Source organism: Dipteris shenzhenensis, chromosome 33 (genome assembly GCF_047967505.1).
Source record: "Dipteris shenzhenensis isolate YYH24624 ecotype China chromosome 33, Dip_SZ_1.0, whole genome shotgun sequence".
Classification (NCBI taxonomy): Eukaryota; Viridiplantae; Streptophyta; class Polypodiopsida; order Gleicheniales; family Dipteridaceae; genus Dipteris; species Dipteris shenzhenensis.
Window position 1 is genome coordinate 32,282,243 of NC_141628.1, and position 20,314 is coordinate 32,302,556.

At 44.0% G+C, this 20,314-nt stretch overlaps 1 protein-coding gene across 1 annotated transcript in view; it reads right to left on the reverse strand.

The window, feature by feature from the left end:
• LOC147879980 (alpha/beta-Hydrolases superfamily protein) overlaps nt 1-19,803 on the reverse strand; it is a 59,218-nt gene extending 39,415 nt beyond the window's left edge. Inside the window, exons 1-5 of the mRNA XM_087371808.1 lie at nt 19,630-19,803; nt 19,251-19,376; nt 15,482-15,580; nt 8,868-9,010; nt 8,640-8,748 (exon numbers count right to left, since the gene is read on the reverse strand). Of these exons, the coding sequence (XP_087227934.1) occupies nt 8,640-8,748; nt 8,868-9,010; nt 15,482-15,580; nt 19,251-19,376; nt 19,630-19,692 (540 nt within the window). The 5' untranslated portion in view covers nt 19,693-19,803. The remainder of the gene's footprint in view (nt 1-8,639; nt 8,749-8,867; nt 9,011-15,481; nt 15,581-19,250; nt 19,377-19,629) is intronic.
• Nucleotides 19,804-20,314: the final 511 nt, after the last annotated feature.

Genomic DNA, 20,314 nt, shown 5'->3' on the forward strand with positions numbered 1-20,314 from the left:
CAAAAGCGTTGATAATACTTGCTCTTTCCTAGAATTCTGCGAACACCAGTGACACTCTCAGGACTTGGCAATGCCATGATTGCTTGAACCTTGTCAGGATCCATTTGCAGGCCTTCTTGAGACACAATATGCCCCAACAAGACTACTTTTGTTTGAGCCAAATGACACTTGCTAGGATTTAGACACCCTTTTGCTTCATCAATCCTAGCTAAGGCCATCTTTAACTTCTCCATGTGATCTATGCGCCGAGAATAAATGCAAAAATCATCCAAAAACACCCGTATGAACTTTCCCAAGTAAGGCTCCAGGACTTGACTCATGAACCTTTGAAATGTAGCTGGTGCATTGGTCAACCCAAAAGGCATCACTCTGTAAGCAAAAACTCCCCAAGGTGTGACAAATGATGTTTTCTTTTGATCTTCCTCCCGAATACGAATTTGAAAGTACCCAGAATACCCATCACATACAGAATACATCTCATGCCCTGCTACTTGGTCTAGTATTTCATCTTGGAATGGCAAAGGAAAATGATCCCTCTTAGTGCATGCATTCAAAGAACGAAAGTCCACACAAACTCGCCACTTATTTCCTTTCTTTGGTGAGACAACTACAGGAAATATCCATTCTGAATCATCAACAGGAAAGATGAATCCCGCCTCAAGTAGTTGTGTTACCTCTTTCTTTAGTGCCTCAGCTTGGATCACCCCCAATCGCCTTAAGCGTTGCACAACTGGCTTGCTTTCTGGCTTCAACTCAATCTTGTGCTCCACAAGAGAGACTGGTCGAACCTGTGAATAGCTTGTTGCAAAGAGACATGGAAAATCATCTAGCATATCCAAGTACTGAAGCTTCTCACTACCTGATAGAGAATCACCAAGAAGCTCTTCATTGCGTTGGCGTCGTTTAGTGTGCTCCACATCCTCCACATGAAGTGTCTCTACAGGATCTTGCACCATCACCTTGTTCCTTCCTGACTCATCCCGATCAACACCAAGACAAAGACCAAAGGCCACTCCTTTCACCTCACCCTCTGAGTTGGACTCCTCGGAGCTACACCCTGTCTTTTCTTCTTCATCGGTTAAGTCAGAGCTTGAACTCTCTGGTGTTGAAGACTCCTCCTTGACAACTTCCTTTTTGCGGCTTTTGATGTTGTAGCGCACCTTCTTATCATTTCCCTGCAAAATCAATACTCCAGTATCCCACTTTTGAACAGCCTTCACCTTGCGTAGCCAAGGCCTTCCCAAAATCAATGGATAGGCACGTGCATCTGGCTTGGTAGGGATCACCTGAAAAGTAGTCGGCACAGAAATTCCACATACATCCACTTCTAGATTCTTCACAACTCCCAAGGTCTTAACCCTAGTGTTGTCAGCCAATTTGATGCGATAAGGAGAGGTAGTACTAGAGTATTTTAAATCAGCATCTATCATGGTCTTCTCACTCATGACATTAATCGATGCACCTCCATCAATGTACACATTAGAAATCACTTGACCATCAATGATCACATCAACCACAGGTACATCATCACCAACATCTATATCTACCTTTTGAACAACAGGAATGGCACTTTTCTTCTTTTTCTTCTTTGACACTCTTGTGCTTGCTAGTTTTCCCCATTCCTTCCGTAGTTTTGAAGACAAAGCAAGTAATTGACCAAAGGTAATATGAGCTTCCTTTTCTTTAAGGTCGGACAACAAGTCATAGCTTTGAATTCCTTGTCCTAAAGGAAAGTCTGACTGGCTAATTCTCCTTCTAGATGCCTTCTTTTTCTTACTACGGTGTTCCTCTTCCTGATGTTCCTCATCTACTTCTTCCTTGCTTTCTTCTTCTTCTTTTGCTTTACCACGCCCCCGTTTAGCCATCATTACCTCTCTTTCCTCATCCCCTGAAGAAGCTTCTAACAAGGATACTTGTTTTTCTTCTTTCTTTCTCAATCTAGGACACTCGGGGCGATAGTGACCTTTTTCATTACATTCATAGCATGTGACTCCACTCCTATCTCAAGGCCTATCTTCACTCTTTGGTGCTCTAGGTTGTCGTGCATTAACCAAATGCAATTTCAAATCAGCAAACTCTGCCATCAATTGGGAGATATTATGATCTAACTCAGAGGATTTTGGTACCTGAGGAGTGCCCATTACCTCCACCTTAGAAGTTGAAGCTGTTGAAGACACAAAAGAGGATTCGATCTTTAGAGAAGCTTCTTTCTTGGTCGCAATGCGAAGTGCCCCCACGTATGTTGTTGGATCTTTACTCATTACCTTTGAGCGAAGACGAGGCTCCAAAGCCATAACCAATTTGCTCATCTTTAAGTGCTCCATCCCTGAGAGACTTTGAGGGGCCGATGATGCAGATGCCACAGCTCGCAAAGCTTCCCTTTCATACTTTGTTCATAAAGTTTCATATCGGATTGCCAACGCAGAGACCAACTCACCCTCTCCTTGATAGAACCGGTCCAACTGCAACATCAAAGCATTTGGCGACTCCACTGCCCCAAATCTCTGCTTCATTGCTGCCACCACTTGGTCCCAGTCCTCCTTGGTAGAGTCCGGCAAGGTCTCATGCCAACTCAAGGCTACACCTTCAAGAAAATCAGGCAAAATCTCCGCCCGATCCTTCATGGACCATCCAGAAAGCCGGCATCCTCGAACAAAATCCCGAAGATAAGACTCCGGGTCCTCCCCTTGGGTCCCTCGAAACACTGGAATCTTCACCATAATGAAACACAAAAAGGAAACACCAAGATCCAAATAATATCCCAAACAAGATTCGAACAAGATCCCACAGAGCCTTAGTACACCAAGACAAACTTATTATGCATAACCACTTGTTGAAAACCCTCCACAATGTGATCCTCAACAAAATCTTCAAAAATAAGTGACCAACCAGCACCATGAAAACATTGTGTATACATGCATTCTAGAATCACCCTTCTCACAATAGGAAGTGCACATAAAAGCTTCAAGATATTGTACTCTTCATCATTTGCATCAAAAGAAGTTGAAAGCATTAAGAATCACCACTCCACTGTTATAGTCGAAAACTACCCAAAGACTCAACTCTTCTTCACACCAAGCTGCCAGTGCATGGAACAATCCCCAATCTATCATTGTGCCTGCTGACGGCGTTGTAGATTCACCAACATATTCAACAATGCAAACATAAAGGATATGATCATGGTGACTATGCGAATAGCTTGAGCATCACCTTCACAAACTTCAAGTTCTCTTAAACGAGTTGCAATTTCTTCTAACGGAGTTCTTCCAGGCATCTTCTTTATCTCATACAAACACATGCCTCTTCTAGGCATAACATGCAATCAAGTACACCCGAGACCGTTTAGTAAGGTGGGATGAATCCAATACCAAACGTACCCGGCGTCTCCACCAAAAGATGTGACATGAAGTTGGGGGTAATAAACTTCACGCACCTCTTCACTTCCTGCTGCTTTCGAACTGACAGCCAAAGATATTTATCATTGAGAATGGGACATTAGAAAACAAACTTTTATGCCAAGATACCACACCATACTTTCCTCCCTCAGATGAGAATGAAGATGGTAACATTCCAAGTGATGTTGTAATCAAGCATAGGGAGTAGGAAAGGATCAGCAGAGGCCATAATCTCAGCGAGCCGGTCTGCGCTGAAAAGAAGAGCGATACGTTGTTGAAAGAAGATCTTGCGGCTCAACATGACATGAACTGATATATATCGAGGAGTTTGAAGGGGCTGATTAGGTCAGATGGGTAGATTCCGAGGAAACATTGCACCTCCTTCATAGACACCTTTACACTTAGCTCAAAACACTCTACGAACTGTCATTAGACACAGAGGCCTATAACTTTCAGTAGAGACATGATATCAGGGAATCAAGCACACAAAGAGATGCGCCTTGAGATGGGCTTCGCGCTGATATAAGTCTCATTGAAAACAGACAGACGGTTGAAGAGATATGGATAGTTTACTGGAAGGGGGTAAAAATTGTTATGAAAACAGACTGTCAAACACAGAGACTCATAACATTTTGCAGCAATATCTGATTCAAGATCTAAGAATATACAGACATGCGCCTTAAAGAGAGCTTCGCGCTGATATATGTTTCGTAAGAAACAGAGAAGCAGCCAAAAAGTTATGGACAGTTTACTAGACGGGGGTAAAAACTGTCATGAAAACAGACTGTCAGACACAGAGACTCATAACTTTCTGCAACAGTATCTGATTCAAGATCTGACCATATATAAACATGCGCCTTGAAGAGAGCTTCGCGCTGATATAAATTTCATTACAATCGGACTATCGAGTAGAAAGTTATGAGCAAAACACTAACAAGGGGTCAAACTGTCATGAAAACTGCCCTCCACCCAGGCTAATTTCGCCTGAGCAGGATGCTCCCTCAAGACTCCACCTTCATCAATGATCCACCCCTCATAGATTTCGCCTAGAAGAGGGGAAGAAGTTTGCATGGTGGCTCGGGAAACAGAGGGACCATGTGTGCACAGTGAGCGGCCGAATAGAAAGAACTTTCAAGGCTTTAAAAGAGAAAAGGGATGAGACACTCAAGAGAGAGAGAAACTAAAGTGACCTTCATTACAAATAGAGTGAGAATCCACTTCAACACTACAAACACAAAGGAGAAGAAGAGGTTTCATACATCAGTGAGCGGCCGAATAGAAAGAACTTTCAAGGCTTTAAAAGAGAAAAGGGACGAGACACTCAAGAGAGAGAGAAACTAAAGTGACCTTCATTACAAATAGAGTGAGAATCCACTTCAACACTACAAACACAAAGGAGAAGAAGAGGTTTCATACATACAAGAGGGAGCAAAAGCTCCAAGACTACTCATAGAGAGAGAATAACTAGAGAGAGATGGACCTAAGAGTCTACATAAGAGAATATCTACAAGAGGGAGAGAAGGCTCATGGAAGAGGCTTGGGGAGACTAGAACTGCAGCAACATAAGGCCTAATGGTGGAAGAGATTGATGAACAAGGGAGAGAAGGGCTCCTTTTATAGAGATTTTGTTACCCTCCTTCACCCATTTACAATTGCTGCCTGTAGATTCCTTTCCCCATCAATCACATAAGCACGTATGTCACCATCCATGTCCTTTTTGGCTACTCTTGCCATGTGTCCCATGAAAAGATGCTCAAGACTCTTAAAATATTGAGAAAGTCAAGAGTCTCCTCACATGGAGCCCATAGGGACCCTCTCTTTTCCACATGTCCACATCCTCCTTATTCCACATGATTCCTCTTCACTTCACACTCCTCCACATGCCTTCCACACGCTTGGCATGTGGCCTCTCTTATATTATTGGAACACATGGACATGAGCCCACCTCTTTATATGACTCACTCTTCCTATTTCTAAAAAACTCATAATATCCCATACACAAATAACTCTCACCCCATACCAAGGTATTTATAATTCATACCTATGGTATTTACAATGAGCCATTCCACTCATCCTCTCAATCCCATACAATATCATAGAAAATAGAAATACGTGAGAGCCGCTAGGCTATCACTTGATACTCAAACTCTTATCAAACATAGAGAAAAACAATATCAATGCCAAGTTAAAAATATCAATTGTTGGCGTCACAACTGCCCAAACAGAACTGAAGGGAAAACCTTTCCATGCTGCAAAAGGGGCAATCTCACACAGAGATTGAATACAATTTACTGCACAACAACAAAAGCCCAAATACTCTAACAGTAATTTCTGCAATCTACTGCAAATTTCCTAACTTTCACAATCCACGCATCCCAAGTTTGGCACACCTTAAATTTCAGCCCAATTATATACATAATCAGACCTACAAATACATCTAGGACAGTCCCAACTGTTCAAATTTCACATATGGGAATCAGAATCTGCATTTTCCATGTTAATTAAAATTCTGCAACTTCCTTGCACAACAAGCTGATTTCTTTGCAAATATTGATTACTGGAATATCTGCAACAAATGTTTGAAATTGTAAAATCATCTTATCAAATGTGAGCAATCATATTATCAAAGTTGCTCACAATGCAAATTTGTCAGACATGGATGCCACAATCTGCAGAATTGTTAAGGCCTATAAAGTATCTGCAAAAACTTCCATACCTGTTCCCATCATTAAATGCATACCTGTTCCCAGCATTAAATGCACACCAACTATTCAGATTTTGCATGTTGCAGGAGTAAAATCTCACGTGTGTAAATTTCAAATGATTTCAACTCCAAGCACTTGTATATGCACTCAGCTCTGCACAAATGCAGAAGTATGCGGAGGAATTTGCACAAATTTGAGAAAACTGCAAAATTGTATCCTATAGGAAGCTTGTAGATGCCTCAAATGGATGTTGCTACAGCTTGTTCTTACCCTAACAATAAAAATGACCTGCAAATTTGTGAATTCTTCACAGAACTGCTCCCAAATTGCTCTAAGCATTAACCTATTGGGGTTGTGAATCGCAACAAGATGAAATAGAAAGGCAGGTCCAAGAGCTTTTGGAGCATAGTCTCATACAATCAAGTATTTCACCAAACTGTTCTTAGCTCTTTATCTATGAAAAGGATGGTGAGATTTACAAGGTTAAGTACTTAGTTTTCGGTCTCTCAAGCGCGCTGGCCTCAGACTCGATGAATTCCCCATGAAGAGGAGCTTCTCCGACAAGTGGTTTTATAAGATTTATTTTCATGCATGACATCTTGCCAATTCTGCTCTTTGAGAGCATTTGCAAAGGCCTTTGCATCAAGAATCTTATCATTTTATTTGTCAAGGTTGAAGAATTTGTTCGACGCAGTGGAGTGTCTTCTTCCTCTTTTAACTGCCTCAAACTCCTAAAAGTGTGACTGCGAGAGTCCAATAAGTATCTCAATCCACGTGATTCAAATAAGTATCTCAATTCACTCCACCATTGTACTTGTCCTTCTAGGAACTGTCAGAGTAAAAGGGCCAACTCCCCATTTGTAAGCCCCGAATGAGGAGAGCTGGGGGAGTGACACCTGTAGAGAAATAGGGGGCAGGGAGAGGGATAAAGACGCTGCCATGTGGGCAGCACACATGCTGCCACATGGACAAAGTGCATGACTGTACTTCTTTTTATTTAATGGAGATCCACCTTTTAAGGCAGATCTGTCCTAGAAGGGACAGCCATGGTGTTGGCCATCCTTTAGGCCACACATGGCTCTAATTTAGGGCAGGGCTTCAGCTTCTTTAAGGCCCCATTGGAGGGGCACAAGGGGCTGCTGTTGATCCTGATTATATGCAGAATTAGACAAGACCTGGAGGCGGTTTAGTGGTCCCCAGGCCTGCATGGGTCAGCCAGCCCACAGACTGGTCCCCCAGGACAGCAGGCCAGTTGGCCAGTTCAAGACTGATCGGAAGGACTGGCCCTCAGTCACCAGATTTAGGGACATCCCGGCCCTATATTTAAGGGCATCCAAGCCCCTATATAAATCCCTCAGTGTGGGGGAAATAGGGTATCCAGCGTGGGCACTTGCAAGCAGCAGCAGGAAGGCTTCAAAGGCGCTAGATGTGGTTTACATTTACATGCCTGTGTGCACATTCCTGAGAAGGATCTAGACTCGAGGTGTGATCTTGTGGACAATTAATTTTCCACTATTCTAACGTGGGCACCAGAAGCTAGGTTTGAGCTAGATGTACATGATTAGATATTTTTCAACAAAAAATCCCTCTCTATGGTGTAGAAACTTCCAGCCTCCATCCTCGCTTTCATGACTTACTTCTTGCTCTTCCTCTTCTACCCTCAACATAATCTTTCACGGTTAATTTGAATAAGCACAGCAAAAACAACATCATCTGGCATGCATCTAAATATCATTCTTCATGTGTTAGGGTGACCACTACCTTAAGTTTTTAATACCAGATTTTTACAGGCATGAAAAAACATTGCACCTTTTGCCTTCTCAAAAAAATAACACTAGAGAAATTACTCCCCCTTTTCTTCAAGAGGATAATGAAAGAAGGGATACTGTCACTCCACCATTTGCAGTCTTCATAATGTTTCATTATTTCTACATGCATACTTTTTGTGATGTATGAAGCTCCTCTTTATTTTGAATATTAGAAAAATATATGCAATGTCTCTATCATCTTACTCAGATTTACAGCTTCATCCAATCACCAAACGAAACCAAATGTTTTAGGATGTTTGGTTCAGAGCATTCCCCCTATTCATTGCTCAACTATTGCCCCTTTATAATATACCTTTGTAAGACTAGAATAAGTCCAATCATACAAATTTAGCCTTTCATTGCTCAACTATTACCCCTTTATAAGCCTATTCAACTATACTTTTTAAAAAAAAATAAGCCTATTCAACTGTACTTTCTTTAATAAAAAATTAAGCCTATTAAACTGTACTTGAAAGCAAGCCTTTTCAAAGCACAGACCCATTGAAGCCATTATGTTCAAGAAGCCAGAGAATATATAGCCTACTATTTGGTAAACCAAGAGCTCGATAGCGTATATAATAAAATAAGCCAAACATCCATAACACCTAAGAACTTAAACCACTCATGAGACATAGTTAATGGCAAAAATGGTTAGAAACTCAAAAAATTAATTACCCTTGCAATTTAACTGTCAACCAAAAAGGGATTTAAGAGAATAAGAGTGGACAAACCTGATTTACTACAAAGTCAATTGAATCGGCTATTAGTGGTTCTTGAGGCCCGTCTCGGATTCCCGACAACATATAACGCTTTAGCATGAACTCAGGAGTCCAATTAATCCTAAAACTCAAAGAAAAATAGAAAGAGAAGGACAAAATAAATGCTTGGGACAAGTATGCTCTCTTACAAAAATGCAAAAAAATAAACAATGCATCTTCTCATTGTGAAATTGTGCGTACAATGAAGACCAAGTCATCGCAGCAGCAAAAGCCCTAGTATCTACAAATGTATTTGAAAGCACCAAAGACTTGACCCTTCGAGGCCGATAATGTGCAAACAATTGTGCTAGAAACCCACCAAGAGAGGTTCCATATATATGTACCTACAAAATACCCAATCAAACTGTCATTAAGGTCACCTCTCTCTCTCTCTCTCTCTCTCTCTCTCTCTCTCTCTCAAACACACACACACACACACATAGCAAGTTTTGTAATATCTACTTTCACTGGCTGTAACGGATCACTATTAGTTAATAGTGATCGCCAGTCCCATAGATCTTGAAGGGTCTCATGTGGACTTTGAGAGAAGCATATCATACTCTCTCTCTCTCTCTCTCTCTCTCTCTCTCTCTCTCTCTCTCTCTCTCTCAGTTTTGAATATCTACTTTGAGTGGATGTCAGGGATCACTATTTAGTTAATATTGATCGCCAGTCCCATAGATCTTGAAGGGCATAACACGAAGTTTAATTGAATCATATCATACTCTCTCTCTCTCTCTCTCTCTCTCTCTCTCTCACAGCACCATAAAGTAGCCGCACTGCCAGCAACAGCAACATAAGTGCCAGAAGCGCTGCCAGTTCGCACCTCCAACAGCCCCAAGTCACATTGCTCAGTTCGCCTCATTTAAGATAGTCTTAGCCCGCAGCAGCAGGTTCAGCCTTTTTACCCTACTCCGGGTTGGGCTGAAAAACCCCAAGCCCCAATTGGGGGGTTGACTACAGCAGAGGGCTTTTCTAGTCTATATAGGCCCACATGGATACCCCCAAGGTGAAGGCGTTTGTTCCATCATCCCCGTCTGGCATGCTCTCTTACTGAACTGTTGCAGGTTTTGCCCTGACTCCTAGCCCATATGCAAAAGCATATCAAAGGATGAAACCTATTTTAGATTCACAGGAGCGTGTTTATCACCTAGAGCTCAAGTCTGAGAACTCAAGCTCCGGCTTGCAGCGCTTGAAAGGAAAGTTTATGATATTGAGACAAAGGAAATCATGAAGTCATCATGAGGTCCTATGCAAATGCAATGCATCTCCACCAACACCACAGCTGGTATATACCTAGATGAATCCAGGAACATTCCCAAACTCATCCTCTAAAAACACAACATAGTGCAGTTTCAATCTCATGATAGTCACTCACAAGGTTGAAAACCATAAACTCCATCATGCATAGCAGGGACTAGCTACTATGACATCCCCACTGACGTCATTAGCGCCCAACAGTGGGTGTAGACCATAGTATAAAAGTATGCTCTCACACATACAAATCCACACACCCACACATACTTGAGCATACATTTATACACAGTCTTCGTACTGAGTTTCTGTCGGCACTCCGGAGGTGAAGGGCAGACTCAGCCATGATGAAGGCTAGCACTAAAGGAGAAGGCTAATCAAAAGGTAGTCCAAAATCTCTTCATTCAAGCTACAACTGCTTGTGAAGTCTAAACATTTTCATTTTAGTCTCTCCCCAACGAGCATCTAAATCTAAATCTAGCTGATAGGGCAACGCACCATTTAAGATAGAAAGAATTATCACAATACCAGCAGGCCGCTACACCACAGCTGGTTTCTAAAGTGCAGGAAATGGTCACCACTCAAGTAAAATCAATGAAAAAAGAGATCGCTGATGTAAACAGCAAATTGAACAAAGCAGATCTTTACAAGGAAGTGAAAGAGCAGGAAGCCAGAGCAACTAACAAACTGATCTTACGCGTGGGAGATGGCTGTCTTGACACACGGGAATACACATGAGATAAAGTCAACTGCCTCGAGCAGATACCACAAGTGGAATGGGATTCAAATATTATTTGGAACATCCAGAAAAAGGGAACACAGAATCCCTCTCAGTGACAAGGCAGCAAGGATCGAGATTCTCCATCCCTTGGACTCAACTCAAGCATAAAAACCACTGAACTTGCTAAAGTGAAAGTAGCCAGGAAAGCAGGAAAATGAGGCCTCATAAGAACCCTTGTTCAGAGAGGCTATGCACACTATGCCATCAGGGAATGTGATGCCTGCTCAAGCATCAGAGAGAATTTCAAGACTATCATCTCAACACATTTGAGCATTGCTATATACCTAGATGAATCCAGGAACATTCCCAAACTCATCCTCTAAAAACACAACATAGTGCAGTTTCAATCTCACAATAGTCCTCATAAGATTGAAAACCATAAACTCCCTCGCACATAGCAAGGACTAGCTATTATGACATCCCCACTGACATCATCAGCGCCCAACAGTGGGCGTAGACCATAGTATAAAAATATGCTCTCACACATACAAATCCACACACAGACACATACTTGAGCATCCATTTATACAAAGTCTTCGTACTGAGTTTTTGTCGGCACTCCGGAGGTGAAGGGAAAACTCAGCCATGACGAAGGCTAGCACTAAAGGAGAAGGCTAATCAAAAAGTAGTCCAAATCTCTTCATTCAAGCTACAACTGCTTGTGAAGTCTAAACAATTTCATTTTAGTCTCTCCCAAACGAGCATCTAAATCTAGCTAATAGGGCAACACATTTGAGCATTGCTAGTCTCCTCTCCCAAAGTACCCATATCTTAGCTATTGGGACCATACATTGCAAAAGTTATGGAGACAAGACGTTATTTGTACGATTGCTAGACATGCAGCATGTTTTCCACCGTATGTAATCGGCCCTATGATCTGTCAAAGAGTATTGACTTTTGTTATATTCCCATAGGTTGCATTTGGCCTTCATGGATGTTAAAGCAATCATTGTCATCATCATCATCTCTCTCTCTCTCTCCATATATAGTTGTATTGGCTTTTGTTATGGTCCCATAGGTCGTATTCGGCCTTTTGGACATGAAAACAATGATGATCATCTCTCTCTCTCTCTCAATGATGATCATCTCTCTCTCTCTCTCTCTCTCTCTCTCTCTCTCTCTAATCAGCCAGTCCCTAACCTCACATATGCGACACCCCACATCCTACACCCTCTTCACTAGGAGGGGGCTAAAGGATGCCGTAATGAAACTTCATAATGGCCGAGCGAAGGATCATGAGGGACTATGCACTGAGTTCATTGCATATGGGATTAACCTCCTAGCCCCGATCTCAACAAAGCTATTTAATGAAGCTGTTTGTTTGGGGTTCCCACGCACCTGAACCATTAACACTATCTCACCCATTCACAAGGCAAGGGATCCCATGAACCCGGAGAACTACAGGACCATTATGATTGGACATGTCATGTCCAAGATTTATGCATCAGTACTTGATTCCGAGGTCAGCAGATTTGCGGAGTGTCGAGGACTTAGAGACTAAAGTAGCAGGACAGGCCGGATTCCGACGTGATCATGGGACCATGGATCACATTCTCACGCTCAGATGTATCATCGAGGAGGCGAGGGCACGGAGACAGAGGGTTACAATTGCTTTGTGGATTTCCGCAAGGCATTTGACACGGTCCCAAGAGCCCACCTCATACGGCGCCTACAGGATTTGGGTTACGACCAAGAGAGAATCTCGGCTATCATGGCACTTTACGAGAGAGTTTCAGGCAGAGTCCGGGCTGGATCTAGATGGACACACGAGATCGTGAGCAATATGCGGGTAAAACAAGGATGTCCATTATCACCTACTTTATTTGGACTCTACATCGACGAGCTTGAGACAATGATACAGACACAGGGGGGGTAGGTTGCTCTCTTGCGGACACACTAATCCAGATATTGCTTTACGCAGATGATGTGGCTCTCTTGTCTTCCTCAGCAGAGGGGCTCTAGAGACACCTTGACGCACTATAGTCCTTTTGTAGTCTCATGATTTGAAGGTCAACTTGGGTAAAACCAAGGTTATGATCTTCAATACATCTCGAGCCGTTATGTGCCAGGAGCAGTTCGCATTTGATGGATCACTTGTTGAGGTAGTTTCATTGTACACTTATCTTGGGGATCGTCTTTTCTGGACCCATCCTCACCATAAGACCCGTGATGCAGGCACGGTTGAGCAAAGGATATGCTTCATTGGCTAGACTAGAGAGGCAGTGCTTCTGCTCTCACTTTCAGGATCCACGAACCAAAGGGTTGCTTTTTGACTCCTTAGAGAAGTATGGCAGTCCATGTTGGGGGCTAGACTTGTCGGATACAGTGGGCCAGGGTGGAGCGGCTACAGGTTCTCATGTTATCACGGATGATCCGTGGTAAGCCATCCGCTCCTCACCAGATCATTCAGGCGGAGTTTGGGTCACCCCCATTACAGCTAGATGCTGCATTTCAGGTCATCACGTATTTGTACCGAGTCAGGGAGTATGGGGATTACACCTCTGGGCATAGTAGGCTACCATGGCTAACATTGTCCTCTTCTATGGCACTTGCAGCAGGGGGGGACCAGAGGTGCTGGTATGCATGCACAGAGAGATGGTTTGAGGGACTAGGGCTCCACATGGACAGACTACCTCCATTCCAGTACAGCATGGATGCTCCGTTTTCTCCCCTCCTATCACACGAGGTCAACCAGGTTATCCGTGAGGATCTATTACAGCTACACACATTCCAGACCTGGTTGGGCCCAAGTGATCTTCCGGTGAAGCTGGGCTTCTACACAGATCACTTCTTACATATCACAGCGGAGGGTTTCATTGACCCACCAGGATACACGCAAATTCACCTACCCCACTCGCTGAGGATCTCTCTTGGGCAGTTCCGAGTCTCTTCACACAAACTTCGTACGGAGCGTGGCAGAGTAGAGCGACTACCTAGGGAGAGGCGGATATGCACACTGTGTGACATGCAAGAGGTTGAGACAGAGGAGCATTTCATCTTCAGGTGTCATGTTTACTATGAGATCTGAGGGCGTTTCTATTGCCTCTTCAGAGATAGCTATGGGATTTTGGCCCGTTTCCTCGTCTACCCAGACCAGCGATGTTTGGCAGGTTTCATTCATGAGACACTTAGACACCACGAGAGGATACTGGAGCACAAAGCTAGGATTAGACTTCTTCCTCGGCTGATCCCTATCACGGAGTTTCACCCAGACCACATAGACCCCCGTGAGACGAGGCCTCGACATGACCGTGACCCGGAGCCAGTGACCCGACAGCTCAAACAAAGGGTTGACACACACATCATATTGGGGGACATCCCCTCCTCGTTTAGAGTCAGAGCCCGACCGACGGGGGTCACAGTGGCCTTGGTTAGACGCAGAGCTATGACCAAGAGACGTGCCAAGACTGCACCTTTGAGCGGGCGACAGCACTCTATTGCCGACCTCATGCCTCCACTGCCTCACCCATCCTGACGTCTTGATGCTGATGATATTGAGGATGATGCTGAGATTGATATATAGTCGGCTATCAACATGACTATGTTGTACTTAGGACTTAGTACTGCCATTTTGCATTTCTTGCATTATGCATTGGTGTGGATGCTTGTTTAGTAGCTCCACTACCACAGCTCATTGTATCAGGTTTTTCACAGTCTCATAGACCCAAACTCTCTCTCTCTCTCTCTCTCTCTCTCTCTCTCTCATATTTTCCAACTAGACCATGCGGACTCCCACACGAGGCCCCGCCATGATCGTGACACAGAGGCAGCGACACAAAGCTCAGACAGAGGGTTGATGCACACATTACACTTGGGGGATATTCCTTCCCTATTCAGAGTTGGGGCTCCACTGACAGGGTCATTGTCAGACGCAGAGCTAAGACCAGGTAACGACATAGGACCACGTCCGCAGCACCACTCTATCTAGATTATGGTTTCTCAACCTCAGGTCGACGTAGGCTACCATGGCTGGCCCTGTCATCATCCATGACTTTAGCAGCTGAGGGTGATCAGGGGTGTCAGCCCTTCTTACTGGACATTTGTAACCAGCCAATGAACCAACTCAATGGTCTAATGGTTGACCTAACAAACTAACACAATGGTCAGACTTTGACAGAGCAGCCAACGAGCTGGCCAATTCTCTCATGCCAGTTGGCACTGCCCTGGTTGGCCTGGATGGGCTGGCCCATGTAAAGAGCCACTGGCTGGCTTACTCAGTAAAGCCTAGTGCCTATCTGAGGCCAAAGTTCTCACAAATGAGGCTCACAGGTACGCAACAAATCACCTAAAGAATTTAAATGAACGTGCATCATGAAATGATGCATGCACTAAGACATGGTTCTTGATTTTATAATTCATCTGAGGAAACAAGAATAACATATTTGACTGTGCATCCCAGTTACTCTCATGCTCCCCATAACCCTCAACATCATCCTACACGGACAAAAGCAAGGCATCTTAATGTTCTAGAAATCTAACCCTGAAAGCCCACCATGGTGGCACTGTGTGCCTATGTGTACCCCATGGCACTACTGACTAGACCCCCTGCAAATAAGCTAGCTGAGCGACCTTTGTTTTTGCCATGTACGTGTACATCATCATGTATCATCCAAGCCTCCTTCAGTCCAGAATCATTAATTTCCCCTATATCTTGGAAATCTTACTGTGATGAGAGAGTACAAAAGGAAATATTAAGGGCACGATTGTAGAAAACACAAATAGAATTCAAGAAAAATTGACATGAAGTTGTATTGAAAGGTCCTGCAAAAGATTCACCTACATGATGTACACCAATTGTGTCCAGAAATTTTTCAAATGAGCTAACCCATTCCTGATGGCTCCACACCGGTGGGGCATCTGCAGCTATGACTCGATAACCCTGTGCATATATGAGGAAAAGAATTATAAGCATGATACACAAATTATAAGCATGATACACAAACACTGCAAACACAATCAACAGAAATAGCCCAACAGCACAGTGCAATCTTTACTCATTTTCATCCAAGCACACGAAAAAATTAACTCCTACACTGTAAGTATTTCTTCTTTCTGTCAGCATAGCTAGCAATTGTTGAAAAGTAAAAGAAAAACACAACAACAAACATCTATTATGAGATTTTAGAGGGCATTTGACTCGCTACGTGATCAATTAAAACCTCCAAAAGTAATATTGCCAGTTGCTCCTAGCCATAAAGTACAATACTCATTCAACCACCAGTTAGGAAGCCAATTAGAAATCCCAAATATGTTTCTAGGTAGTGAATAAAAGACGTCCCATATGATCCAATGTAGAGGGGTGTCTCTACCTAGACTAGACATCCTCACACGGGCTTCCTACAGGCAATCATAACACCAAGGATAACAAAATCACTTGCATATTAGGTGTTTTGTAGATAAGACTAATGCATCACACCATTCAGTATTTCTACAATTGCAAGAGACATTTGGACAGTCTTGTTGGAATAGAGGTCACCTCCGCATCTGTGAGCCCCCATATGAGGAGAGCATTGGGGAGTGGACCTGGGAACTGATGAATGGCCACATGGGCAGCATCATGGCTGCCATGGGGACAGGGATCAGATAAAGTATAGAAAGATACCTGGAGCTCCAGAAGCTGCCTCAGATGGCAATCATGTTTAAGAAGGGTGGCGAGGGCAAAGGCCCTTGGATCTGGCCTAGCAGGAGGCACAGCAGGGCAGGGAGCCTCTGGGCAGCAGGCGCCTGTATGGCGAGACACATGGCACAGGCTGTGGGCAGGATCAGGACCTGCAGCAGCCCTGGAAAGTGGCGCAGCAAGGAGGGGGAGCAAGGGGTGCTTGGACCCCACATGACATGAAGGGCATATGCCCTGGTTTTATAGCCCACAGGTTGGTGGGGAGGTAAGGAGCAGGTCAGCCAGCAGGTCGGCCAAATACGCCTGCAAGAGGGCCTCAAAAGGTAAGCCCCCCCAATCGCTTTTGGGGGGCAGCAAAGTCGGCCATTTAGGCCTGACCCGGTCGGTTGTTATGAGGGCCCTAGAGGCCTATATAAAGAGAGAGCCCTTTGGAGGGGCATACATCATCCAGCAGTGCAGCTTCCAGCAGAGCAGAAAGGAAGCAGCAAAGCACCATCCTTGGGGCCTACATCAAGAAGGTGAAGGAGTGCTAGTGTTGCTGCAGACTTAGCTCAAGAGTGAGCCTGAGACTTGGCTGTCTTCTAGGGCAGCAAGGAGCTGAGATCTCTGGACGGAGAGTCTACATACACTCAAGGACCAAGGTGCAGCCTGCGGACTCAAGGTTCTAGAGGATACTAGCAGATAGAGAAAGACCTTTGGTAAGATCAAAGGACCATACTTTGGTGGGACTCTAGATCTCTCTCTTTTATGTTTTGGATGGAAATATATTGTTTTGGTGGATTCTATATCTAGCTACGTCTACTGTCTATTTCCTGATCTGCACATCTATGTGAAGCACATAAGTTTAAGAAGTTTGTGATTCCACTCCCCACACACACTGTGTGAGCTCCTAGGCTATTCTATTAGTGTTCCACTGTGCGTACACTGTGTGAACTCCTGGGCTATTCTATCAGTCTTCCGCTGTGCGTACCCTCTGTTGGTAGATTTCTAACATGGTATCAGAGCCCAAGGAGGAGGCTCACAAGTGTGGGAGCTTGAATGCAGGGACCTTGCTGAAGGGCAACCCTGATTCAGAGGCTCTTGGGAATCGACCTCCACGACTGGAGGATAGTGCCCTTGCGAGAAGGGATCCTTCGCACTCCGGTGTCTAGCTTGCTCCACAGGAACTCGTTTTCAGCCTTGGCAGAGGGTTCAGATTTCCCAGAGGAGGAGTTTGTGCCCGCTACTTTTGGGGAGCCAGTGATTGGGTTTCCTGTTGACAGGGCTTCTTCTTCAGGTGCCAGGATTCTTTCCCCTGTTGATTTTCCACCACTTGGTTCCATCCCTCCCTCCTCGAGCAGGAGGTCTTCCCCTGTTGAGGGGTTTGTTTCCGCCACTAGGTCGGGTAAGGTGTTCCACTCTACATCCTCCCGTCGATGAGGATTATTAGTTGGAACATACAGGGCCTAGGTGGCGTCCCACATCGCCGCCGTAGACAGCTGATCCGGGATCAGCTTCATCCATACCTTTGATTTGGTCACACGGGCCTCTTTGGCCTTCCGTAGCTGTTCTTGACTGGGCAAAGGGATTGCAGTTGTCCATGTGTTTATCCATGCTGCGCATTCCAAAGGTGATGCAGCCATCGATGAGCACATGCTTTGCGTTCATCGGTTTTCACACGTGTCAAGAAATCAGAACATGTTTCCATTCCATGTGACAATGCTTGGATGTAGGGCTGTGAATTTGTAGTAAAACTGGCTTCAGACTGTTGCTGATTCGCATTGAGCTTCAATGCCATTGATCCAAGCAGCATACAGATTCTGTTCCTTGAAATTGTAAAGGCATTAGTCATCCTTTCCTCCCCCTTGTTATACGTCAGAAGAACTCTGACTTTGAAAGTCAACTCTGTGAATCAGCAAGGCATGCCTGGGCTTTGTACCATATTATTTCAAAGGGAAATCACAACCCTATCAGGGCAATTTTTTGACTCTTCATGCTTAACAATTCATCCAAGAAAAAGGCTACCGGCTTCGAATACAAACTTCCCTTGGGACCCTTAGTTTCGCTACATGAGCTCTTGGCGAAGTGCAGTAAGGCACCATAAGCATTGTGCATGCCATTGTGATAACTGGTCAATGGAATGTAAGGAGCAATGTATCTTCTCATGCCCACTGTAATATACGGTTCCAGTATCTCAAACTGCTCATTCAATGCAGGCGCACTCTCCAACTCTGTTTCAGATCAGGTTCAAACTGGTACACAAGACGTGCTTCCTCCGGCAATCTGATGACATTAGCATTGTGTGTCTGTATAGGCATCTGACATCCTTTCATAGCAGCCACCTAGCTCTACCTTTGTCGCTCCTACAGAGAGTGGGGAGATCGAACGGGATCTATAGGACAGCCAGTTTAGTACACTAATCGCACATTCAGTTGCTGAGTTGCACATAGCTGCTCCTAAATTACATGTCTTCCACACGAGACATTTACTGAAGTCCAGTCGCAGCATTTTACAGGGACATGCCTACCCTTCCCCAAAATTCAAGAAAAGTACCATAACTGACGCATCTGATTACAGAAAGCAAGAGAAGTAAGATTATCACGACACTTCTGAGTTCCATGTGCCTCATCAATATACCACTAGGGAAGTCTTCTTAGCCAGCACCAGGAATCCCATGTTTATTTGCAGTATTTCCCTGCTTCCATTTGACATCAGATACAGAAATAGTTTCAAGACTAGTGTTGAGAGGATGGGATGGGATCTTCTCAAATGGTTCCGACGTGGTGATTGCTAGGTAAGGACCCCCGAGAACAACCCCCCCCCCCCCTCCCTCTCTCTCTCTCTCTCTCTCTCTCTGCTCTCCCAAAAAAAACAACGTAGTTATTGTGCAAATGCTTGACTATGTGTGTATTATTAAAAAAATACGTATAATCCAATAGAGCATATTTCCTACCTTCATGGATAGCGACAGAATTTGCTTGTAAAAGACGTCAGCTGTTCCCGCTGTTCCCGACAAACAGACAAGTGGTGGAACTGACTTCGGGCCATAATCATAATAGCGCCATTGCTTCGTTCCAACCTGCAGAAGCAAGGCCTGTCAGTGATCTACTACGGATGATTTGAAATAATATTTCGGGGACAGAATGTGAGGAAATGTCTATTGCAACTGCACACAAAAAAAGGGCATTTCTTTGCATGCGGAGGTACGACTAAGAAAAAAAAGAGCACATGCCAATCTAAAAGCGAAGATATGGAGAACATGGATGCGGGGACGCAACAGAAGCAAGTCCAATTTTGTAGAGTGCTGCATCGATCGCAGAAAAGGGACTCACCGAGATCCGGTTGAGGGGGACGACAGCCTTGAAGTGCGTGTAATCACCAGGGCGAGCTGCCATGGCCGAGAAAAGGCATTTGGGGAAACAGCAAGGTGGTGACAACTCTTATGTGGGATATATATAGGTGTTTGCATAAACACTAGTATTCTTGGCCTGAAGGTATGTAATGAATTGTTGATAAAGCTAACTCATCTCTCTTTCTCTTTCTCTTTCTCTTTCTCTTTCTCTTTCTTATCTTATTTATATATATGTATATATATATATATATGTATGTATGTATGTATGTATGTATGTATATATGCATACATATATGTATGTATGTATGTGTGTATGTGTGTGTGTGTGTGTTTATGATGTTTGTTAGGAGGGTGATCTTCATAGCTCTTTCATGGAGATTGTTTTCTTGTGTTTTTTAGAATCTCTTCGTAAAATATTGAAACTCTAATATTATGACTCTGGAATTACCCCCCCAAAAAAAAAGTGTGTATATCATCCAAAAAAAAGTATGTGTGTGTGTGTATATTATATATATATATATATATATATAAAGGAGAAGTTTACCAAACCTTGTACTTGGCATTGATTTGGAGGCTCGGGAAAAGAGGAGGGAGATTCGTCGTCGGAAGTCTGAGGAAGGTTCGGAGGGTGGAGTGATCATGCCACAACACGTGGCAGTGCGGCT